Raw genomic sequence first — 25273 nt, forward strand, 5'->3', positions numbered from 1 at the left:
TTTCCTGGGTCTTTTTTTTATTTCCTCCAATTTTGCACTCCAATCTGACGGTTTATGAAGTTTACGTCCCAAGAACGGATTGGAACTGTCGCTGTGCTCCTTAAGGTGATCGCACGTCATTGTGCAGCATCAAAAACAAAGTTCAGCCATCCAAAAGTGTTGTTGCGGTTTATCTATTGGTAGAGGTGTTCGGACCAGAGGGTGATCGCCGACAGGAGGCGTTAGGATCAGAGGGTGATCGCCGACAGGAGGCGTTAGGACCAGAGGGTGATCGCCGAGAGGGAGGTGTGTTGACGTTCTGCGCTTTCCCAACAAGGAGCTGACTCACACGGTGACGGCAGAAAGTCGGAGAGATCTTGAGAGGGGAAGAAACAGAAATAGAAAGAAGCAGAGAGAGAGAGAGATAGAGACTGTGAAAGAGACTTCGAGGAGACGGCGATAGACAGTGTGTGAGTGCAGGCTCGGTGTGGGCTGCAGCGCGGAGTGTCAGCTCGGACTTTGGCGAGTGTTGTTGCTCCATCGCTCGGGTGGAGGATGTCTACGGCGGAAGAGAACCGAGTGGCAGTGGTGACTCCACTGAAACTGACCGGGCTGGTGTGTGTGGTCCTCTCGCTCTGTTTGGACGTGGTGGCCTTGCAGAGTCCTGCCTGGGTCACTGCCGACAGCCACTTCTCGCTGTCCCTCTGGCAGAGGTGTGTCCGACCGAGCTCGGTCCCCGACAGCGAGTGGAACTGCAGATGGGCTCTGGACAGCGGTAAGAAGGGAAACTCAAACCTCCCAGGGGTAGTGCTTGGTATCCGGGACAGGACACAGAGAATGAGCAAGAGGGGCAGAGAAAAAGCTAAGGCTAGTTGTAGGGACAGTCCGAAAAATAAATAGGGAAATGTCATATGGACAGACGAGAGTGACGGCCAATGTTACAGGAACTGAGTCAGATTGACTTATTGCATTTGAGAAATAAACTGAACCAGTGTTATGACGAGTTAAATAGCAGAATGTTAGATGGACATAAGATGATTAGAAACCTTTGTAGAAACACAAGATAAAAATCTGAAACAGTGTCAGACAGAAAGAGTTAAATAGCGGGGAAATTATATAATAAAGAAATTGTGCACAGGCGCTCAAAGACAATTGGGGTGAACTATTAGATAGAAATATTAACATTTAGAATTAGCTACTATAAGAATACGTACAAGGAGAAATATATGAGGAGGAAACATAAGGATTGTGTTATGTGTTGATAGAAATACAGACATCTGCACAGAGACATCTTACATATGGACTTACATCACAGAAACACATAATATGTTAAAGCAGAACAGGTATACATTGGGACATGTTATAGACTGACAAACACAAGACACATGCTGGGACATACTCTATACTGACAGAAACATAGACATATGCACTGGGGCATGTAATATACTGGCAGAAGCATTGACACAGATGCTCTATACTGACAAAAAATAACATAAACATTGTAACATGCTCTATACTGGCAAAAGGATTCACAGAGACGTGTTATGGGAACAGACACACATTGGGGCATGTTGTTTACATAGAAAAACACAAACAAACATAATGGGATATGTTATATTTACACACATATACAACACACATATACACATATTAAATCCAGACATAAATTAGATACTGAGATAAATTATATATTGATGGACACACAAATGTTATATGATGAGAAATAAACATACTAGAGGGTGATATATACTGACAGATATTTTAGAAATTGTGAAATTAGACTAACAAAAATGAAATAAACTGGAAGAACTATGCTGACAGTGATATGCGAACACACTAGGCAATATTAGATACTAACATAAATATAAATAAAAATAAAGATACCAACCAATAGGACAACATGTCTAACAAAAAAGAGGAAATTATTAGGTACTGACAGAAACAACAGAGGCTTACAGAAATCAAACACATCACTAAAAGCTGATAATCATACTAACATAAATCTTGCACAAACTACATCTGCACATGCAGTTCAAGTGGACACTATATATAAGCCTGACAGAGAGATTGAGGTACATAAGGAAAGGAGACAGAAAGGAAATGGAGACTGCAAATGGCATGAATACAACAGAGACTGAGAAAAACACAAACATAGAAATACAGAGATTGAAAGAAACAATAGAAAGGAGATAAATACATAATGTGAGAAAGTACAAAATGTGAGAACAATATAGAATGAATGACAAATACAGAATGTGTGATGAATGCAGAATTCTAAGTGACAGAAAAGGCATGAGAAATGCAGGATAAATTTAAAATAGAGATTAGTAGAAATATGAGTGAGTAATAGAGACTGAAAGAAATAGCGAGAGAAAAAACAGAATAAAAAACAATAAAATAGAAAGACAGAAATAGAAATACAGAAGGTGAGAGAAATAGAGAAAAACACAAATAAAGTCTGAGGAAAATACAGAACGAGTGATGGAGAAATGCTGAGAAGGGAATGACAAACTCAAAGTAGCAGTAGAAACAAGGCAGAAGAGCAAGAATTATATTGCATGCTTTCGGAACTCAAACTGGTGTGAGCTGGCCTATTAAAACGGATCTGGCACTGTAAGACTTTAGTGTGCTTGGTAGTTTTCTAAGTTATTCTGTCACTTTTTTTGATTTGCAGTCAAAACTTTAAATGCAGATTAAATTGTAAATAAAAATGATCTTTCTGACAGTTTTATTTGTGGCCTGCAATATAAAAGCAGATTAAGAGAAAGTGACTCATGACAGGAATCCAGAAAAATAGTGAAGCCGAGATTGCCAAAAGCAATTGCTGGTAATAAGTGCAGACAATGGGTGACAACATACCCACTGCCGCAGCTGTTCCCGTTATGTATTTGCTGTTTGTTTCTGTAATTTGTATCTTTATTGTGGTGAGTTGTCAGCAAGTCTTTTCAAAATACACCCCCTTCACAGGGATCCATTCATGGATCTCAACTTCAATTGCTTTATCTTCCTTGTTTCATTTCGCCTTTGCTCGGATGTTGATCAACAATGCCTTCATCAACAATTTATTTGGGTCTATTCATCAAAACGAGGTCACAGGTAAACAAGGGAGGTTTGCTGAGCGAAACAATTGCCGAGTTTTCTGGACCTTTCCCGGGTGTCCGGGTGTTAGAAACATCAGACAATATGGGCTTTAGTTAGAACAGTGTGGTGTGCTGCGCCCGGGAGACTTGCCATCGAAATAGTTCTCTTGGTTATTTTTGTAAAGGCTCGTGCCTGGCAACAAAGTCCCGGTTGGCACATTAGGGTTGCCTATTTGTTTTAAAAAATGGATCATACACTCTTTCTAGATGAAAACATTCAGTTGCTGGGGGAATGACAGGAACGCAGCGTATTGCCAATCTGTAGGGAAGAGAAACGCAGTTAGCCATCCCTCCCTCTCACTTCCCACAGGCAAGTTCCTCAGAAACTCCTTTTAAAGTCATACCCGTGCCGAGGTCAGTTAGTGTTTCTCAGACGACGCTTTTGTTTATAAATAAATTTTAAAAATTGCATTGGCGAAAGAAGCGCCGGGAAGCTCCGAATTAAAGCTAGCCGAGGCGAGCGCACTCTGCCCCGAGGCGAGCGAACTCTGCCCATCAGTATGTTTGTGGACACAGTGCTTGTTTCCTGACTTTTCTCACATGATGTTTTGCGGAAAATTCTCGGGGTTTCCTATTGTATTTAGTTTAATTAGGAGCAAATTCGAGAAAGGGAACCAACAAACTTTATCTTGTATCGGAAGAAACAATAAAGAGCCATTATTTCTACTTTCTTATCTTTCTGTCTGTATTGAGATGATAATTATATTAAACATTAAAGGTGGACAATGAGGTATGGTGTACTGGGTTACAGCCCTCTCACGGGACCTGGATTTGAATCTACTCCACAATTTGGGGATGTTTCCTCTCTGTCCATTCAGCAAGTTTAACCCAGTTTCCAGTGAGGGTTGTTATATAACACAAATCATTGCAATCATTTGGCACAGATTATCAGTCTCAGAGGGGACACAGCGATAGAGTGAGATAATAAAACATTCTTAACAGTGCAGTAAAAAAAGTATTCTTCTGTACTCAGGCTCTTAGAGACATTTGGCCCTGAAATTATACTGTAGAAAACAAGCTAAACAAGCAAGTGGCACTCTGGACAAACACGGGTTTGTATGTTAGTATCTCAAGGCATAATTTCATGGGTATTGTTCAGTTGTAATAGGAGTTTTACTTTGCATCTGAGCAGGGTCTGCTCCAACGGATCTTACATGGCATAGACGATGCTTGTCAGAATGAATAAAAATACAATATTTATAAGCTTAATATTAAATTAGTTCACATTATTGAGATTTCACATTGAAGTAAAAAATATTACAGATTAGTTTATTGCAACATCCATGTACAAGATACAAATTGTTGAATAAATAGAGGATGCAACAATGATGAAATATTCCATAACTCAATTATCAAAAACATAAGTAATGAAATCATGAGTGGATTATTTCAAGCCTGTTTTAGCAGGGAATCTTTTACACATTTAAACTTTTCTACCCTAACATATCTTGTGGTGATGTGAAACATTTGAATCTTTCAACCCTTCTTTTATTGTTGTCAGGTAGATGCAATTCTGCAAAGATGGAGCAGCACTTGACAATGCCATGTGATAGCTTCAAACACAAACATTGCTCAGGGCAGCTGTACTGCAGTTTTCAGTGGGTGTTATTCAGCAGTTAACAGAGACACAGCAAAAATAATTTCAAGGAGATGTGAGCCCTGAAATTGTTAAGCCTCGCCGTGAGTGAACATGAGCTGTGATTTCAGGTATCTTAGTTTGAGGCAGGCTAAAAAAAGGACAAGGGAGGTTGTGATGCTGGCTAACGCCAGGTCAGCCTCCTTGCGAGGAAGGAATGATGTTAATGAGGTGCCATGCTGAAATTCGCATTGTTTGATGAGCTCTGGCTCAGTGCTCACCTGGCCTAAGTGAAAAGGACACATGACTAATCCACTGGCCTGGTATACTGAAATTCAATTATTAAAACAAAGTTATTGTTAACAAAATTGGATCAAACATTTTTTTTGAAGAAGCTTTGATATTTAATTCCACTTGCATTAATTTCTTTTGTTGTAGAAGGTGCCATTTTTGTGTGTTAACTTTGTTTACTACATTTTTATACAGTTACTTGTTGCTGCAAAAGTTTTGCGGAAAACAAAGTGCTTAGGATGGAAATTGTTTTGGGGGTCCCTATCGTGCTCCATGATTTAAATGAGGAGGGCTAGTTCCTGAGGGGATGATAAATGCAGGCAGAATGACACCTGAGGAATTATGCCTGCAGCAATCACCACCCTGGGCGTTGCACTTACAGACCATTGTAATCTTAAGTAGGCATGTCAGAGAAGAGCTGTCTTTACTGCCTTCACTTCGCAAGAGAGGCTATCATTGAGCTGTGCCATATGCTCCAGATTGACCTGCAGACAACTGCTAGAACAAGGGGTCTCTTCTCATGAATATAAAGGTTATCAAAGCAGTAAGCTTTTATGCTACTGGTTTCTTCCAAGTCACAGCAGGGGACATGTGACAGATCACCCACTATGCAACACAGTATGCCGTCCACAGATGTGTCAAGCAAGTGACAGATGCTATGTTTGCAACGGGCAACACAAACACTCTCATTCGTTTTCCTGGGGAAAGGTGGCATAAGCTGAAGGGGGAATAAAGCCAGGATTTCCAAGAGTGCAGTGTACGGTAGATAGCACCCATATGGGCATTAGGGCTCCTCACATCAACCTTGTGACCTTCATGAACAGAAATGACTGCCACTCAATTAATGTGTCTTAATGTAAGTCCTGTTGTCCACTCTCTTCCCATCTACATCCGCGACTCCTCCGACGCCCTCCGTCACTTTAACAGTTTCCAGTTTGCTGGCCCCAACTATCTCCTTTTCACCATGGATGTCTAATCCCTTGACACTTCCATCCCCGATGGCCTGAGTGCGTCCGCTTCTTCCTTGAGCAGAGGCCCAACCAATCCCTATCCACCACCCCCTCCTCCGCCTGGCTGAACTTGTTCTCACATTGAACAACTTCTTCTTTACCTCCACTCACTTCCTCCAAATTAAAGGTGTTGCTATGGGAACCCGCATGGGTCCTAGCTATGCCTGCCTTTTTGTGGGATATGTGGAACATTCTTTGTTCCAGTCCTACTCGGGTCCCCTCCCTCACCATTTTTTCCGGTACATTGATGACTGTATTGGTGCTGTTTGCTGCTCTCGCCCTGAACTTGAAAATTTCATTCACTTTGCATCCAATTTCCACCCTTCCCTCACCTTCACATGGTCTATCTCCGACTCTTCCCTTCTCTTCCTTGACTTCTCCATCTCCATCTCTGGGGATAGGCTTTTGACCAGTATCCACTATAAGCCCACTGACTCCTACAACTACCTGGACTACACTTCCTCCCACCCTGCATCCTGTAAGGACTCCACTCCATTCCCCCAGTTTCTCCATCTCCGTTGCATCTGCTCTGACGATGTCACCTTTCACGCTAGCGCCTCTGACATGTCTTCCTTTTTCCTGAACGTAGGATTCCCCTCCACTGTGGTTAACATGGCCTTCGACTGTGTCCGTTCTATTTCCCGCACATCTGTTTTCACCCCTTCCCCTCCCTCTCAGAACCATGATAGGGTTCCCCTTGTCCTCATCTTTCACCCCACCAGCCTCCACGTTCAACAGATTATCCTCGGCCATTTCCATCACCTCTAGTGTGATTCCACCACCAATCACATCTTCCCCTCCCCTCCCCTCTCAGCGCTCTGAAGGGACTGCTCCCTCTGTGACACCCTGGTCCATTGCACAGTCACCCTTAGCACCCCCTCCCCGTCCCATGGCTCCTTCCCGTGCAAGCGCGGCAGATGCATAACCTGCCCTTTTACCTCCTCCCTTCCTACTATCCAGGGCCCCAAATACTCCTTCCAGGTGAAACAGCGATTTACTTGTACTTCTTTCAATTTAATATACTGTATTTGCTGCTCCCGATATGGTCTCCTCTACATTGGGGAGACCAAGCGCAGATTGGGTGACCACTTTGTGGAGCACCTCCGTTCAGTCCGCAAGTATAACCCTGAGCTTCCGGTCACCTGTCACTTTAATTCTCCACTGCATTCCCACTCTGACCTCTCTGACCTCTGCCTCCTACACTGTTCCAACGAAGCTCAATGCAAGCTCGAGGAACAGCACCTCATCTTTTGTTCAGGCACTTAACAGCCTTCTGGACTCAACATCGAGTTCAAAAATTTCAGAGCGTAACCGCTGCCCATCTTTGGCTCCCTCCCCCCCGCCCCCCCACCACCAGAGCCTGCTTCTTTCTTTCTTTTGACAGCTGGTCATTATCCCACCATTCACACCCTATATTGACTAATGTTTTTCGAACTCCTGGCATTATCATTTGAATTTGGGCCATCATCCCTTTTGTCTCTCCAATCTCTCCTGCCTTCCACCCTATCACAGACCTTCCCTTTTGTTCTTTCTTCCCCTCCCCCTTTCAGTGCTTGTTAAGAATCTGTTCTTTCCTAACACTCTCCAGTTCTGACGAAGGGTCATCGACCTGAAACGTTAACTCTGCTTTCCTCTCCACAGATGCTGTCTGACCTGATGAGATTTCCAGCATTTTCTGTTTTTATTCCAGATTCCAGCATCCACAGTATTTTGCTTTTGAATTAATGTATGTCAGTATCTGTTATTCATGACACCTTCATTATGCAGAAGTCAAAGATGCTCACACTATTTGAAAGTAGATTGGATGGATAGCTGCGGGGAAACCAGGACTATGCCTGGCAGCTGTGCTTGATGCCCCACCAAATCCTGACAAAGGTTCTTCCACGAACAATGTGACTGGAGCAACTGACACCTTAGGCTCCAACTTACTGAGAAGCCCCAAGCAAAAGCAGAACATAAATTAAGGTATATGGTTCATCCAGAATTAATGTGAAGCATTCTCCTGACATGTGGAAGCTAAGATTCCGTCATTGGGAAACATATGGGTGGAGTGCTTCGATATAGCCCTGCAAAGGTGTCAAATTAATCATCACTCTGCTGTATATAACTTCACTGTGCGAAGAGGAGTCATCATGCAGCAAGATGACGAGGATGCCCCACCCATGCAGCAGTAGCTGAGGTGAGGGGCGGGGAAGGAAATGAGGGACACAGAGTTGTAGCCTGGATGCTTGGTGCAGCACTCAATGGCCCGGAATTTGCGGTTGGGATGACAGTGAACCAGCAGCGAAGGGGCAAGCACATGCAGAAATACTGAAGTTGTGGTTAGTAAACAGGCTGCAGTATGTCCCTGCTCCCACCCTCCCGCAACCCCACAGAGTCGGCAATCTGTGTAACAAGCCGAATCATTGAAACTGATGAAAGAAAACTTTGGCTCATCCGTGGATAGTACTCTGTTAAAATTTCCCATTAAAATTTAGACCCAAAGGGATTAGGTATAACTGGGGAGGTTGACTGCATTGTTACTGCTTAAAAAAATGTTAAGGGCCTGGAAAACTATTTTAATTTTGTGCAGTATGAAATTTTTCATTTTAATAAAAATTAAATTTTTAAAGAAACTTTTCAAATTATTTTTTAAGTTTGTCTATCTTTATTTGGGGTTTTCCCCACATTAGAGCCCCAATCTTTGTTTTGCTGTCTAACATTTTTAAAAACTTAGAATTTGAAGAACTTACCTACGTCCTTGTTTGCTGTCTGTGAGAATTCTGTCTTTTGATTGGTTGTTTAGACAGCCTGTTGCCATCATAGTAGCTCATAGAACCTGATGGCTTGCATCCTAGGGTCTTAAGAGAAGTCATGGCAGGGATTGTGGATGCATTGGTTGTAATTTACCAAAATTCCCTGGATTCTGGGGCGGTCCCAGTAGATTGGAAAACTGCAAATGTAACGCCCCTATTTAAAAAAGGAGGCAGACAAAAAGCAGGAAACTATAGACCAGTTAGCCTAACATCTGTGGTTGGGAAAATGTTGGAGTCCATTATTAAAGAGGCAGTAGCAGGATATTTGGCAAAGCAAAGTTTGGTCAGGAAGAGTCAGCATGGATTTATGAAGGGGAAGTCATGTTTGACAAATTTGCTGGAGTTCTTTGAACAGGGTGGATAAAGGCCAAGATATCAGTGGATGTGGTGTATTTGGACTTCCAGAAGGCATTTGACAAGGTGCTACATAAAAGGTTACTGCACAGGATAAAAGTTCACGGGGTTGGGGGTAATATATTAGCATTGATAGAGGATTGGCTAATTAACAGAGAACAGAGAGTCGGGATAAATGGTTCATTCTCTGGTTGAAAACCAGTAACTAGTGGGATGCCTCAGAGATCAGTGCTGGGACCCCAACTATTTACATAGAAACATAGAAACATAGAAAATAGGTGCAGGAGCAGGCCATTCAGCCCTTCTAGCCTGCATCGCCATTCAATGAGTTCATGGCTGAACATGAAACTTCAGTACCCCCTTCCTGCTTTCTCGCCATAACCCTTGATCCCCCGAGTAGTAAGGACTTCATCTAACTCCCTTTTGAATATATTTAGTGAATTGGCCTCAACTACTTTCTGTGGTAGAGAATTCCACAGGTTCACCACTCTCTGGGTGAAGAAGTTTCTCCTCATCTCGGTCCTAAATGGCTTACCCCTTATCCTCAGACTGTGACCCCTGGTTCTGGACTTCCCCAACATTGGGAACATTCTTCCTGCATCTAACCTGTCTAAACCCGTCAGAATTTTAAACGTTTCTATGAGGTCCCCTCTCATTCTTCTGAACTCCAGTGAATACAAGCCCAGTTGATCCAGTCTTTCTTGATAGGTCAGTCCCGCCATCCCGGGAATCAGTCTGGTGAATCTTCGCTGCACTCCCTCAATAGCAAGAATGTCCTTCCTCAAGTTAGGAGACCAAAACTGTACACAATACTCCAGGTGTGGCCTCACCAAGGCCCTGTACAACTGTAGCAACACCTCCCTGCCCCTGTATTCAAATCCCCTCGCTATGAAGGCCAACATGCCATTTGCTTTCTTAACCGCCTGCTGTACCTGCATGCTAACCTTCAATGACTGATGTACCATGACACCCAGGTCTCGTTGCACCTTCCCTTTTCCTAATCTGTCACCATTCAGATAATAGTCTGTCTCTCTGTTTTTACCACCAAAGTGGATAACCTCACATTTATCCACATTATACTTCATCTGCCATGCATTTGCCCACTCACCTAACCTATCCAAGTCACTCTGCAGCCTAATAGCATCCTCCTCGCAGCTCACACTGCCACCCAACTTAGTGTCATCCGCAAATTTGGAGATACTGCATTTAATCCCCTCGTCTAAATCATTAATGTACAATGTAAACAGCTATCTATATTAACGACTTGGAAGAAGGGACTGAGTGTAACATAGACAAGTTTGCTGACGATACAAAGATGGGAGGAAAAGCAATGTGTGAGGAGGACACAAAAAATCTGCAAAAGGACATAGACAGGCAAAGTGAGTGGGCAAAAATTTGGCAGATGGAGTATAATGTTGGAAAGTGTGAGGTCATGCACTTTGGCAGAAAAAAAATCAAAGAGCAAGTTATTTAAATGGAGAAAGATTGCAAAGTGCCGCAGTACAGTGGGACCTGGGGGTACTTGTGCATGAAACACAAAAGGATAGTATGCAGGTACAGCAAGTGATCAGGAAGGCCAATGGTATCTTGGCCTTTATTGCAAAGCGGATGGAGTATAAAAGCAGGGAAGTCTTACTACAGCTATATAAGCTATTGGTGAGGCTACACCTGAAATACTGCGTGCAGTTTCCATATTTACGAAAGGATATACTTGTTTTGGAGGCAGTTCAGAGAAGGTTCACTAGGTCGATTCCGGGGATGAGGGGTTGACTTATGAGGAAAGGTTGAGTAGGTTGGGCCTCTACTCATTAGAGTTCAGAAGAATGAGAGGTGATCTTATCGAAACGTATAAGATTATGAGGGGGCTTGACAAGGTGGATGCAGAGAGGAAGATGGGGGAGACTTGAACTAGAGGGCACAATCTTAGAATAAAGGGTCGCCCATTTAAAACAGAGATGAGGAGAAATTTCTTCTCTCAGAGGGTTGTAAATCTGTGGAATTCGTTGCCTCAGAGAGCTGCGGAAGCTGGGACATTGAATAAATTTAAGACAGAAATAGACAGTTTCTTAAACAATAAGGGGCTATCGGGAGCGGGCGGGGAAGTGGAGCTGAGTCCATGATCAGATCAGCCATGATCTTATTCAATGGCAGAGCAGGCTCGAGGGGCCTTATGGCCTACTCCTGTTCCTATTTCTTATGTTCTTATGTTCTTATGTAGAAGGGAATCCTCACTAACTTCCGTTGATTTTAATTGAAGGTTGGAAAACCAGAAGTTCTCAACATAGTGATCGCAAGATCCTTGTGCGGAGTGTACTTCGGGGCCAGCAGCGAAAACATTTGATTCGCAACTGACCGCAAATTCCTGGCCATTGCTAGCTGTTTCCTGTCATTTCCAACTCGGCCCCAGCTCAAATATTGCAGATGAATGAAACACCGCACAGTGAACCCAGGAACTGCATGCTGTGCATTTCCATCTTGCCAGCTTACAACATCCTTGTATCGGTTGTCAGTAACCTTTTCTGGAAGAACACACAGCATCCAGATGATCTAAATTGGCAGAGCACCCAGACTGCCAGCCTTGTGCCCAGTGCACATCCCTTCTTGTGGAGTGTAATCGGAAACAGTATGCACATCGGTTCTGGGTGTACAACAGATTCAGAGCACCCCTTCCAATGTTGTAATCTTTCCCAACAGGAGTAGTCCATACTAAGAATAAGTAAAGTGCTCAATGAGTGGGAAGAGAAAGTGTTCTGGCAGGCTGCTATTACATAGTGTGAATCGCAAGGGACAGAAGTGGTATTACACCTCTGGGTGCGGGGTCATGAGAGGGCATGCTATAGTTTGAGCTACACCTGAGAAGGCAGTGACTCTCAGCACATGCCTGCTAACTGGCACTTCAATCATTAAACAGGATGGAGATGTATCACCCTACAAAGAAGCAGCTTGATCTTTCCTTTTCTCTGAACATTCCTCAGTGGTTTACAATTTGCATAATTACATATCACTGAGGTGTGGCAATCCCATGGCACTGACTCTAGAACTAAAGCTCTGACCCTGTCAAGTTCAACAGACTCCTGTAAGTTGGAGTCCAAGGTGTCAGTTGCACCAGTCACAGCATTTTTGGGAAAACCTTCACCAGCATTTGGTTTATCCGCACTCAGTGGTTCCCCTGAAGTTGCCTGTAAAGTAACCTCTTTCTCCATGGCGCAGTCCTTCACACAATGTTGCAGAAAGGCTGAATAAACATTCTGCACATTCATCAACAACAGTTGCAGCGTGTTTATGCTGCCCCAAAGGAGGTCATGGTGATCTTTCGGTCATCCATCAACTATCTTCTAAAGCCAGGCCAACTATGGTATTGATCCATTGTCCATGCATTTGAGAAAAGTGTCGGGCTGGAATCCTGGGTGGATACTTGTTTATGCCACTTTGTCTTGGTCATTCTCATTTGTAATCTGTGCCACACCGGATGCTCCCTCCTCATCTTCATTATCTAAGTGAACTAAAATGCTTGGATCTGTGGTGCTTTTGAAGTGTGTAACACAACCTGCTATTAGGTGCCCTGTTACTGGCTGCCACCAGCTGTTTCTACTTTATCCTTTGATTGACTCAGGGCCAAATATGCCTTGAGCCACCTTTTCAAATCGTATCAACTGCTTTAAATGTGGTGGCCTCCTTCTGTGGCGTAAATTTCTATGATTCCATGTGATGCACGCAGTACCTTATATTAATAAAGTATGCAAAGGAGTGTGCAGTATTTTTGGCATTCCCCCATAAACATTTTCCTTATGAGTGTTCAGAGCATACAGACCTTCATTTACTCCTCCACATCCACACCCATTTAGATTGAGTAGATTGGGCCTATACTCTCTGGAGCTTAGAAGAATGAGAGGCAATCTCATTGAAACATATACAATTCTGAGGGGTATTGACAGGATAGATAGATGCTGAGAGATTGTTTCTCCTTGGCAGGAGAGTCTAGAACGAGGCAGTATAGTCTCAGGATAAGGGTCGGTGTTATAAGACTGAGATGAGGAGGAATTTCTTCACTCAGAGGGTTGTGACTCTTTGGAATTAATTGCCCCAAAGGGATGCTCAGTCATTGAATATATTGAAGGCTGAGATGTTTGGACACTAGGGACTTATCAAGGGATATGAGGATCAGGTGGGAAAGTAGAGTAGAGGTCAAAGATCAGCCATGGTCTTATTGAATAGTGGAGCAGGCTCGAGGGGCCGTATGGCCCACTCCTGCTCCGAATTATTATGTTCTTATGCAACTTGCACTTCTGCTTTCCCTGAACGATGGTGTTCTGCTCCAAAGAGTGGCATCTGCTTTTGCTGCTTATCCTGCATGGGCATCTCCAGTTCCTCTTCTGGAAAAGGGCTGATGTTTCTCCTGGACTCCTTTGCAGCTTCCATCAAAACATTTCTGAAAATATATCAAGAAACACGTCCCTTGAAGAGCAAGTGGTTTCCCATTAAGAGGTGCTGCCCCCATCCAATTACTTCTAGTTCACAATGCCTGTTTTCCAGGCAGTGAGGGCGAATTGAACTTGATGGGAAGGGCTAACTTTGCAATTTTCAGTAAAACAAACCCTCCCTGTTGCTAGCACGGATGTGCATACGGGATACTGTGTGCACTACACACTACGTATGCAACATATGGCAATATATTGTAGTCAAAGCACTATTACAGTGGGAAAAATATTGTCAATTTGGGAGGGGAAATCATTATTTCATAGTTAAATTTCCCTGGTCTACATTTGGCTGCCATATATCTAATCAGGAATCTAAGATTTAAAATTTTTTTATTATTCGTTCATGGGATGTGGGCGTCACTGGCATGGCCAGCATTTATTACCCATCCCTAACTGCCCTTGAGAAGATGGTGGTGAACTGCCTTTTTGAACTGCTGCAATCCTTGTAGTGAAGGAACTCCTATAGTGTTGTTAGGCAGGGAGTTCCAGGATTTTGACCCAGCGACGATGAAGGAACGGCGATCTACATCTATGTCAGAATGGTGTGTGACTTGGAGTGGAATGTGAAGGTGATGGTGTTCCTATGTTCTTGTTGCCCTTGTCCTTCTAGGTGGTAGAGGTTGCGGGTTTGGGAGGTGCTGCCGAAGAAGCCTTGTCGAGTTGCTGCAGTGCATTTTGTAGATGGTACATACTGCAGCCACGGTATGTCGGTGTTGGAGGGAGTGAATGTTTAAGGTGATGGATGGGGTGCCAATCAAGCGGGCTGCTTTGTCCTGGATGGTGTCGAGCTTGTGTGTTGTTGGAGCTGCATTCATCTAGGATAGTGGAGAGTATTCCATCACACTCCTGACTTGTGCCTTGTAGATTGTGGAAAGGCTTTGGGTTGTCAGGAGGTGAGACACTCACCACAGAATACCCAGCCTCTGACCTGCTCTTGTTGCCGCAATATTTATGTGGCTGGTCCATTTAAGTTTTTGGTCAATGGTGACCCCCAGGATGTTGATGGTGGGGGATTCGGCGATGGTAATGCCGTTAAACATCAAGGGGTGGTCATTAGACTTTCATTTATTGGAGATAGTCATTGCCTGGCACTTGTGTGGCACGAATGTTACTTGCCATTTATCAGCTTCCTACCTGACCTGGAATAGAACCAGATCCATTTTGGATAGTTTGCATCCCATGGAAAGTCCTACTTAGTGACTGCAAGGTACACCTATGTTGGTGGACAACATCCCAAACTTAGATTTGAAATTGGGTAATGCATGTGTGTCCTTTTAAGCTTCTCCTTGACAGAGCGCAAGTTTGGAATTTTAGCGCTTGCACTATACATGCCTAAATCCAGAACCTGCACAGTCCCTATGGGTCCCGCGCACCTTGTACGCACCCGTAGGGGCCGCAAATTACGGACTCTTATTTTTAACTAATTGTGGTGAAATTCAATTTTTAATAGGTGTTCACATCTCATGTTCACATATTTGTATTTCACTTGCTAGTTACAGTGTATTTTTATATAATAATGGAAGAAGTTCTTTCATGAAAAATGGAAGAATGCTTGCATTTCTCTTTAATTATTAACGTGTTAAAAAAACTACATTCTCAGAAATGGAACATTTCATAGCTGCATGTTATTATGATTTCCTTAAGAGTTGTTAAATTAAGGAAATAAAACAGATATTTTTTAAGTTTTAATTAAAAGAGGAATTTCTAGCCCAGGTTACCAAGCATCTCTGAGGAGAGATGAAAGTCATCTCATATAAATGGGGAGCTTTAAAGCATTCCCCATGCTTCAAACAGTTCACAAGAAAACCGTTAAAAAAATAATAATTTTATGCATTTTCAAAAGGTAGCCTAAATTGAATACTCAGTGGATAAATAATTAATAGCACATTTAGTCAACTCATGGGAAAGCACTTTACAGCTAACTTGTGATTTTGTTACTTGTGGATTATGTGGTTTTCCTAATCATAGGGTAAACTGCTGGCTATCATCTAATTACGACTGTCCTGTCTCATACAGCTTCCTACCTGACCTGGAATAGAACCAGATCCATTTTGGATAGTTTGCATCCCATGGAAAGTCCTACTTAGTGACTGCAAGGTACACCTATGTTGGTGGACAACATCCCAAACTTAGATTTGAAATTGGTTAATGCATGTGTGTCCTTTTAAGCTTTTCCTCTGCCTGCATCAGATGGCCTCTGGTATTACCTCAGAGGGAACTGTAAAACCACGAGAAACATATGAAGCAATTATTGGCGGATTGGGAGTCTGCTATTTTTGCATGTTGTAGATTGGCAGATTGCTACAGCACTATTTTTTGCACATTACAGATTTGAACCTGCTGTTCAAATGTTACAGATTAGCAGATGTAGAACATGCTTTTTTACACATATCCAAATTTGTATACTGTTACTTTGTGAATATTGTAGGTTGGCAGGTTTATGTTATACAATTTTATATATGTTAAGGATTATCAGGTTGTTACTTTTTTGCCTTCTATGTTATAGATTGGGAGATTGCTACCGTTGCTTTGCTTCTGGCCGGAGCAACCATTATTCTCATTGCCTTTCTGGTGGCTTTGATCTCAATCTGTCAGGGGACCCGTCGGAGATTCTACAGACCTGTGGCTGTCCTGTTGTTTGCTGCAGGTAACTCATTAATAAATCTGAATGGTACACTAATGTTAAATATGGAGCATGGGCTTTACCAGTGTGGAAATGATTATCACTTGCATGCAGTGTTTTTACAGTTTTACTTGCATAATCAACTAACACTTTCAGCCGTATCATTTTTCCAAACAGGTTTGATTGATTTTCAAAAACGTGAAAACAGAAAATATGAGGAAAAATGGGATATCCTTGAATGTTACTTTGTTTTACAATTTTCTTCATGGAACATAGGTCCACTGGTACCGATGACATTCTGGTACCTTGCCTAAAGGGGCTATTCATAAAGTATGAGCTAAGCAGTGAGCTATTCAGTTGTGGAGGAATCACAGCTGAGCCCATCCTGTGCTCACACATCCCCACGTGCTGCTTTGCAGGAGGAGTCAAGGGATCGTGGTCACAAACCTTTGCTAACTTTCAGTGCTGAGGGCTATTATGCTGCCCTTGCTGCTTTTTTGGCTGAGAGCCAAGAGTACAAATTGTGTTGCCTGTTTTAAAAAAAAGCTAAAATTTGTTCTGAAAAATTTGGCGGGCTTTTCGCACCAGCCTGTGTAGGGCCATGCTCTGTGAGCGCTTGTACAGGCCCCGTTACAAAAGAAAACTATCTGGATCCACACTGCCACCACGAGAATACTCCTCGACTACACAGATAGGCTTCCCTTGCATCCAGTGTTCAAAGGACGGAAATTGTGCAAAATATATCAGAGGAGCAAGAAACTGGGGGAATTCTCGGCCAATGTATTTGTTTAAACACGCTTGAGTCCATCACATTTATGTGAAGGAATCTTATTCCACTGACCATAAGCTACTATTTTTTATTTCATACTTGTGGTAAAATTGTTGAATAGATGTTTGTTGCATTGGATTATGGCAGGATAATATTTGAGCTATTACTTGTGTGAAATTCATTGTGTACATGCAATGTACATTGTGTGTCAGAAATCATTTTAAGCACTGGTATGACACATATCAGAAGCACTCATTAAACAGCCAATGGGCCACACATCCCCACGTGCTGCCTTGCATGTGATCTTGCATGTTTCTACTGTTGGCCCTCAACAGTATCTGGCCACCCCCACAAGCTGACCAATATTTTCTCGAGAGATCTCCCACCCTCCCCGAGGCTCGAAATTTCTCATCTATACTGTGCCACTGAACCCTGTATTTGCAGTGCCAATGGAAGTCCCATTGAAAACTATAAGATACCATGGGCTAGAACTTCCACTTTTGTGCTTATCGCCCAAAAATGGGCGTTATTTCCGGCATGGGCGTTAAAAAAGGGTTTTCAGATCGCCGGCTTTTCGCCCATTCTCAAAACACGTAGTTTACGTTTTTGAAAATGGCCGTTACCGTGTGTGATATCAAATGGGCGGTAACGTTAAATTTTTTTGACCTTCTGCCATAAAGTGTGGCCGTCCTTAGCAACAGCATGATAACGCTCTATTCCCGTGAATCTGGAGGCCAAGGGTCACCATGACATGCGCAGAAGAGGAGACAAAGAGAGAGGGAGCTCAGAGAGACTGAAGGCGTGGCTGGGTGTGGTGTGGCTGGTTTGGGAGGAAGGAGGGCGACTTTAGAGCCTCACAGCAAGTAGACAAAGAAAAATTAGCTGTTACCAGCCACATATTTGACCAAATTTGGCCTATAATGGAGAGAGAGGAGGAGGCATCAGAGCACGCTGTGGAGACTGATGCTGGAGAGAGCAGTGAGGTGGGAGAGGAGCACATTGGAGGGCGCAAAAGAGCCAGGAGGTTCTCGGACGAGGCAAATGCCTCCCTCCTGCAGGAGGTCGAGTTATGCTGGGGTGATTTGACACAAGGAGAGCATGCGAAGCCCACCCCAAAGGCCTATCAGAGGATATGGACCGAAATAGCAGAGGTGCTCTCGTCAGCGACTAACAAGGTGCGTGAGGGCCACTAATGCCGCAAACGATGGAACGACCTTGTGGGATCTGCAAGAGTAAGTATTACATTGATTTACATGTTCTTATGTATTTATATAATTTGATTTATAAAAGTCATGAGTGACTATTAGCAGATGTGAGGTCTTGCACTTTTACCGGGAATATTTTACTCAAAGCCTGCATTAACGGTGTACATCTTTAGGTAAAGAATGATAATCATCATAATAATCATAATTACATCTGACGGTTATGTGTTGCATCAGTCACTGTGACAGTACCTCGCAATGATATCACGCAATAATCTCATGCCATATTGTCCTGTCACCTTTTACGAAAGAAACTATCGACGATGAGGTCCATGCAGAGGTGAACGGGTGGGGGGCCACCAGTCCCCAGCGACATCACTGAGATGGAGGAGCAGGTGCTCGCACTCGTGGGGAAGCACTCGCGGACAGCCACGGACGCATCTGAAGATCCTGAAGTGATGCCACGTGAGTAAAGCTTACACCATTGCGTCATGTAAAATCTATAGATGCCACACTCACTCATATCCAAACAATCATATATGATAGATGATTTCTAAATCAGGCCAGAAATAATGCTGGCCTAATGAAAATCAACAATGTGATGTCTGCAACGATTTTGAGAGTGGTGGTGCTTTTGTCATGCATATACTGTGTGTAGCGCTGGACTCACCTTGTCACCCTAGCACCCCCTTCTCCTCTACTAACTTCATTTGTGTTTTGCAGCTCAGCCAGCAGCACGGCCCCAGGCAAGACCACAGAGGCCAAAAGGTGGGGGCGTGGGGCAGGAATCGGCGGACGATCCTATATCTGGTGCTGAGGAGCTCCGATTGTCACCCATCTATCTGCTGGGTCTGTTCTCCATGGATGAGAGCGCGGACTTCGAAGAACCTGCATCGCCACGCTCCAAAAGCCATTCCACCCCAAGTCCATCTAGTGGTCCTCCGGTCATTCCTGCCTCCACTCTGGAGGTATCGATCCCAAGCACCTCTCCACAGGGCACCCCATTTGTCCCCAGGACGGCGCCGACCCCGCAGATGCCTCGTGGATGTGACAGGTCTGTTCCACGAGTGCGACATGACAGCGGAGAAATGGTACAGTTGTCCAGGAGGACTGTAGATATTGGTGACCAGCTCATCGAAGCATTGGGGAAGCATATCCCGACAGCTGGCTACCATGACCGAATACATTCGCGCATGGCGGAGTCCCTGGACGCGGTAGCCAGGAACACTGCTGCCACAGGCCTCCCAGTGGTTGTCAAGCGTGGCACTCCACCCCTAGGTTCCACACCACCACTGCGAACGACAGATGAGAGCAAGGATCAAGATCCTGCTTCTGTATCAGAGTGTTGCCCCCTCAGCAGCCCCCGCTCCCATACCCATGCAACCGCATCTGCCTTCATCCCCCCCAATGAGGCATCGCCTGAGGAGCTCCTCGGCCAGGCGCCATGGAGCGAGGATGGAAAGGAGTAGAGTTGGGGAGAAGAAGAGAGGGGGGAAGGAAAGTGAGGTGCATTGGCGCAGGTGATGGCTGTGTTATATCTCCATCTGGGTGTATGCAATTTGTTGCAATGTATGGGGGCTGGGGACCACGCTTCTGCTTTGCCTTTGTATTCTGTGTTGCTGGACATGTTGAACATGTGATTTATGTCAATGGTAGAAAAAGTGGGGTGTGGGTGAGTGTTGGGTGTTATTGGCTGTGATATTTATGATTTCAGACCAATGTTGGTATTAAATTTTGTTATTAAACATAACCTTGTTGTGCATTGCCTCGGACAGCTGGACCGTTACACACTGGTGATTCCTTACCATAAAAGGGTTAAATACAACTTAACATCAAACTTTAACTGGCACCAAGGTAATGGGCACCATTGATGTCTGAGCTGCACACACACAGCAGTGTGTCAGCGTTGTCACTCAAATCAGCGCTCTTTCAGGAAAATCGTTCAGATATCAGCTCCCAACGTAAGAGTGGGATTTAACAAATGCCAGGCACACCGCTGGCGTTCGTTCCGGTGAGTTCCACTTTTTGTGGGCGGTTTTTTGAGCGACCGATATTCTGGACAATATGGGTGCGAGGTGGTGAAATTGACGATGGGCAATCTCCATGGTCGCTAGTTTGGGTAAATATGCTCTTAATGTCTGTCCACTGTTTTTTGTCGTAAATATTGAATCTTGGCGTTAAATCCATGCGGAAAGTAACGCTGGGCGATATGGGCGTTGAATTCGCCCATTCTGATGATTCCGCCCAAAAAAAGTGGGCGGGTGGTAATATTTTTTCTCGGCGTTACGCACATGGGGAAAGTAACGCTCGGCGATAAGTTTCCGAAAAATGCCCGCCAGTTTCCATTTTGTGCCAAAATGGGTGACATATGGGCGTTAGAAGTCATTTCAGTGGTAAAATGGGCGTTAAATGGACGTTAAGCATGCAAAAAAAGTGGAGGTTCTAGCCCCATGGATTTAATAGAGAACTTTCATGACCACTGTGGATTCTGGCCCCTTTCTTTGTCTCTTGCTCTTCAGCAACAAGTCAGCAAAATAAATCCATGAAAGTGGCACTTACACTCACTGCTAGCTGGGCTGTGAAGACAGAAAAGAGAAAATAAAAAGAGAGAAATAAAAGATAAAGGGTGGAACCCATCCAGGGTCTGGACTTTTATCTCCCGGCCCGGAAGTCCCACCCCCGATGTGGAATTGGGCACCCGCTCCTCAAAGGAAGTGGACCGCTGTCTCCGGTGCTCCGCTTCCTTGGAGGGGTGCGCCCAGGGCAGCAACGGAGCGCTGAGTCCAATTAAAGGGGAGGGCCATCGCGCACTCTGCAGGCCCTTTGGTGGCGTGCCAGGCTGCATGATGGCGGCCCAGTTGACATGAGGGCCGCCATTGTTGGGCCGACGCAAGAGTCATCCGACTAAATAAAATGGTGGCCTGGGGCGCTAAAGGCCTCCCCTTTATGGGCGCCCCAGCAGCGGATGTCCGCCAGTTTGGCACCCCACGAAGCTGGCGTTAACATTGGCCCACACCAGCCCTGCTGCCTGCGAGGCAATTACTCCCATGGTGCGCAAAGGGGTCGGTGTGGAACTTTAAGTGCTCAGTGCTCACGGCAATGACATCATCGCTGGGCATGCACCGGCCTGGAGCACTAGTCACGGGGCGCAACGTTACCGGCACAGCGCCCCCCAAACCTCCGGGGAAATTTACCGGGCGGTGTCGCCCAGGCGAAAATGCAATTGCGCATCAATAGCACCCCTGCAGGTGCCAACGGGGCTATAAAAAAGGGCAATTTCAGCCCAAAAGAGAGAAAATGGCTGGAGACAGCCAAAATTACCCCTTTCGAAAAGGCCACGGGTCATTGTGGAATGGTCGCCAAGTGTCCGCGGAGGGGCCGGCGTTTAAAAAAGTTGCCCTTCCTCAGCTTTGGTGTAGGCAAAACAATTAATAAAACTATATGAAATGCTAAATGCTGCGGATGATGGAATCTGACATAAAAACACTAACAATTAATAAAACTATTTCCCCACCAAAGGGCCCCGATCACGGCAAAACTTCAGCAGTGTCGCGTTCGAGCACTGACTCGAATACCTTGCGGGGGCACTGCCTGAAGAAGTCCTACCTTTTTGTCGGTGAATTTCCTTGTGCTGGCCACTTTTCAACAGCCCGCACGTTGCAGAGCTCACTGCAAATTCTTCCTTTCCTGCGGCTTCACCCCCACCATTTCCGGAGGAAGTGCGCACCACTCAAAACCCCCTCAAGCTGAATCTGGCTCGGGGAGGGAGTTTTTTGATTGGCTGCCCAAACCCTGCGGTAGCCATCCCTTCGGGGACGGTGAATTTCGTCCCCTGCGTCTGATCATTCCAGGCTAAGTTAGGATATGAGTCTGAGAAGGAGAAAGGAAACATTCTTTGCTATCTAGTCCCTTATTTTCTCTTGATGTAATCGAAGTTATCTTCAGATTTTGAAAAATAGAGGGGGAGAAATTGGTCTCTTTTGTGCTTCCTGTTAGTGCCTCCTGGTGGGTGGAAACGGGGCGCTAAGGGCATACCCACCGGGTGCGGCACAACCATCGACATCTGCGAACTTCCCTGGCGGGTTTGTACAGGTGCTAAAAGTTACCGCCTCAATTTCTTGCACCCCGAAGATCGTGATGTCATCTGGTATGCAGCACCTTCTAATCGCCCTGGATGTAAAATTCACTTCCATCCCCTGCAGCATTGCCGGGCGTCAACAACAGCAGCTGTAGGAGGCATTGTCACCTCGGCTGGCCACTTGGGGAGCGCTAATTAAAGGCAGTGATGGTCAGGTAGGGCAACATTTATTTATGTCCCCAGTGTGTTGCATTTTGAATTTTTCAGAACCCACGATTGCCCAGCCCTGCACTCTCTTAGAGTGCTTGGGGCTACTATGCATGTATCGCAGGTGCCGTCAATGAATATACACAACCTTAGGCTTCAATGAACTCAGCATTAGCCCTTCCCTTAAAGGGAATGGAGGAGCCTGTAAAACCGGCAGCGTGCAGGGAACATTGTGCAGTGCTCGGCCATTACCACCCCTCTCACTCCCATTACCACCCCTCTCACTCCCATTACCACCCCTCTCACTCCCATTACCACCTCTCTCACTCCCATTACCACCCCTCTCATTCCCATTACCACCCCTCTCATTCCCATTACCACCTCTCTCACTCTCTTTAGCACTCTAAGGGAAGTGGCAGCGCTTGATTTAGTGCTCCACTTCCCTCTTGGAGCACTAAAGTGGAAGTTGCCGGCAGAATCAAATGTGTAGCGCCCAGTGATACTTTTGCGCTCCCACAAAAGTTATCGCCCCAAATGGGGCGCTACTCAATTTCTAGTCCAGAGACTTTAAGATGTATTTAACTTTTCCTCATTTATTTCCTTTTTATTATTTTCTTTAACATGGTAATGTTAAACTCAGAGGCAGAAGAGGGCAAGAGTGGTGGTAGGATTTGTGGATAGGATCCCGTGGTTTCATGCCCAGCAACTGTTATGTCTTTAGATGCTCTGATAATGACTCCACGAGGCAATGAATTGTACTTGAACTGTAGTGACCTTAGTCCATTTAATGTAACTCCAGAGTGAGGATCACACATGGTGGCCTGCCTTTTATATTTGGGCCTGGCACACCTATACAGGTAACCTGCAAGTCTCCCACTGCAATGCCCTCTGGTGGCACACCTTAATGACCATACAGCTGGTGTACATGTTTCCCATAGTAGTGCCCTCTGGTGGCACATCATATGTAATAGTACAAGCAGTAAACATGTTTGGATACATGACAGCAACCAGCGAGATTGAGAAGCTGGGGAGCGATCAGGGTGTTTGGGTTGAGGCGTGAACAGGTTCCTCAGGGTGTGATCGCAGAGGGGTGGGCTGATTGTGGGTGGGGGCTGGCGGTACGGCTGATTGTGGTGTCTGTATGCGGGGATCCAATCGCGGGGGCTGTATGCCTGATTGTGGGGGCCTGATTGCAAGGGGGGCTTGCGGCTGATTGTGGGGTGGGGTGTGCCTGATTGCGGGGTCTGATTGCGGAATTTGATTGCAGGGGGGGGGGGCGGGTGCGCCTGACTAAGTGGTCTGATTGCGGGGTAGGGTACAGCTGATTGTAGGGGTTTGATTGAGGGAGGGGTATGCCTGATTGCGGGAGTCCAATTGGAAGGAGTACACAGATTTGCTTGGTGGGTTGAGGGAAGCTCTCCTGCCCCTCTTGGCCCACAAGCAGTGCAATAAATGCACTTGCCTGATGGATCTGGGCCTTTTCACCTCCTTTCATCTGCCAGGTTTCCAAAGGCCCAAGAAACTCGTTCTGCTGGTGTTGAAAATAAAAGTGAAGTTAAAATGGAGGCGCACAGCCTTCTTAAAACAATTCAGTGACTGACCTGCCTCCAGAGTTTGGATTGGTTACCTATCCCCCAACCCGCCTCAGTTGAAACCGTAAGTGGGGGGGATCGGGTTTCCCATTTTTTTATTTTTAACTTCCCCTCTTCTCATTTTATCATCTTACATTTATTTATTTGTTTCTTTCCTTTTGCTTTTTCTGTGCATTTTCTAAATCTATGTTGTAAACATGTTTTTTATTTTGGTCTTGTCCATCTCCCTTCGATAGCATCTGGCCTACTACTTAATACCAGCTTTGCATTATTTATCGGGCTTTGCTATCATGTTTCTTTTTGTGCTTTTAATTGTTTATTTCCTTTAACATTGTATTGAATCAAAAATATTTTTTTATTATTTAATAATGCATGGAATGTGCCTGCCGACAATATGGCCTTTTGCATTTTTAGGCTTCTGTTTACATTCTGCTTATATTGTGGCCTTGTTACCTGTTCATTTTAATTCAAATTACCCTGTTTCTATTGTATTGGCATATCTGTTTGAGCATTGACATTATTATTTATTATGAAGAAACATGTGAAATGAAATAACATAAGAAATAGTTTCTTTGCAATTCCTTTAAATCCACAATGTGATCACTTCTGTTTTGTTCTGTCAGGAATTAGCCACCATTTTCCTTTTCACAGTCATGGTGCTATTACATTCCTAACCTAACCCCTAACAAGGCTTGTCCCTGCCCCACACTGAGCCGTGCTGTGCATTGTAACAAGGACTCGGCTGTACTGAGGGAACACCTGAGCAAGCAGCTGCTTTAAGTGATCGGTTTTGTTTCAGTGGACGAGATGTGCTGGAAGGTGAATATCTCACTACTCAGCTGTTTAATGACCAGTTTCATTTCTGGATGAAAGATCGTCTCCTGCTGCCGATGCAGTATTCAAATTGGCTATCAGCGATGTCACAATTTACAAGTAATGGAAATAAATCTAAGTTTCCTATGTTAAAGCCATTGTCCCTCGAGAAGGAAGGTATGCACATTTTGAATTGTAATGTAATTTACATTTCAAAATAGATAGATTGAAAATGATGGCACAATTCTGAGATATATCATGATCAATTTAGTCATTATCAGTTATCACGTGTTGATCTGAACACTTCAATCAATTTTTAATCCTCCAAATACAGATCATTTGCTTCTACACTTTGATTACAGTGAA

The 25273-nt window shown here is 44.5% G+C and overlaps 1 protein-coding gene across 1 annotated transcript in view; it reads left to right on the forward strand.

The window, feature by feature from the left end:
• The first annotated feature begins 286 nt into the window (after positions 1 to 286).
• Positions 287 to 25273, forward strand: part of tmem47 (transmembrane protein 47) — a 49193-nt gene continuing 24206 nt past the window's right edge. Inside the window, exons 1-2 of the mRNA XM_070892894.1 lie at positions 287 to 754; positions 16130 to 16270. Coding sequence (XP_070748995.1) covers positions 535 to 754; positions 16130 to 16270 — 361 coding nt within the window. The 5' untranslated portion in view covers positions 287 to 534. The remainder of the gene's footprint in view (positions 755 to 16129; positions 16271 to 25273) is intronic.

This window comes from Pristiophorus japonicus, chromosome 11, assembly GCF_044704955.1.
Source record: "Pristiophorus japonicus isolate sPriJap1 chromosome 11, sPriJap1.hap1, whole genome shotgun sequence".
In the NCBI taxonomy this organism is placed as follows: domain Eukaryota; kingdom Metazoa; phylum Chordata; class Chondrichthyes; family Pristiophoridae; genus Pristiophorus; species Pristiophorus japonicus.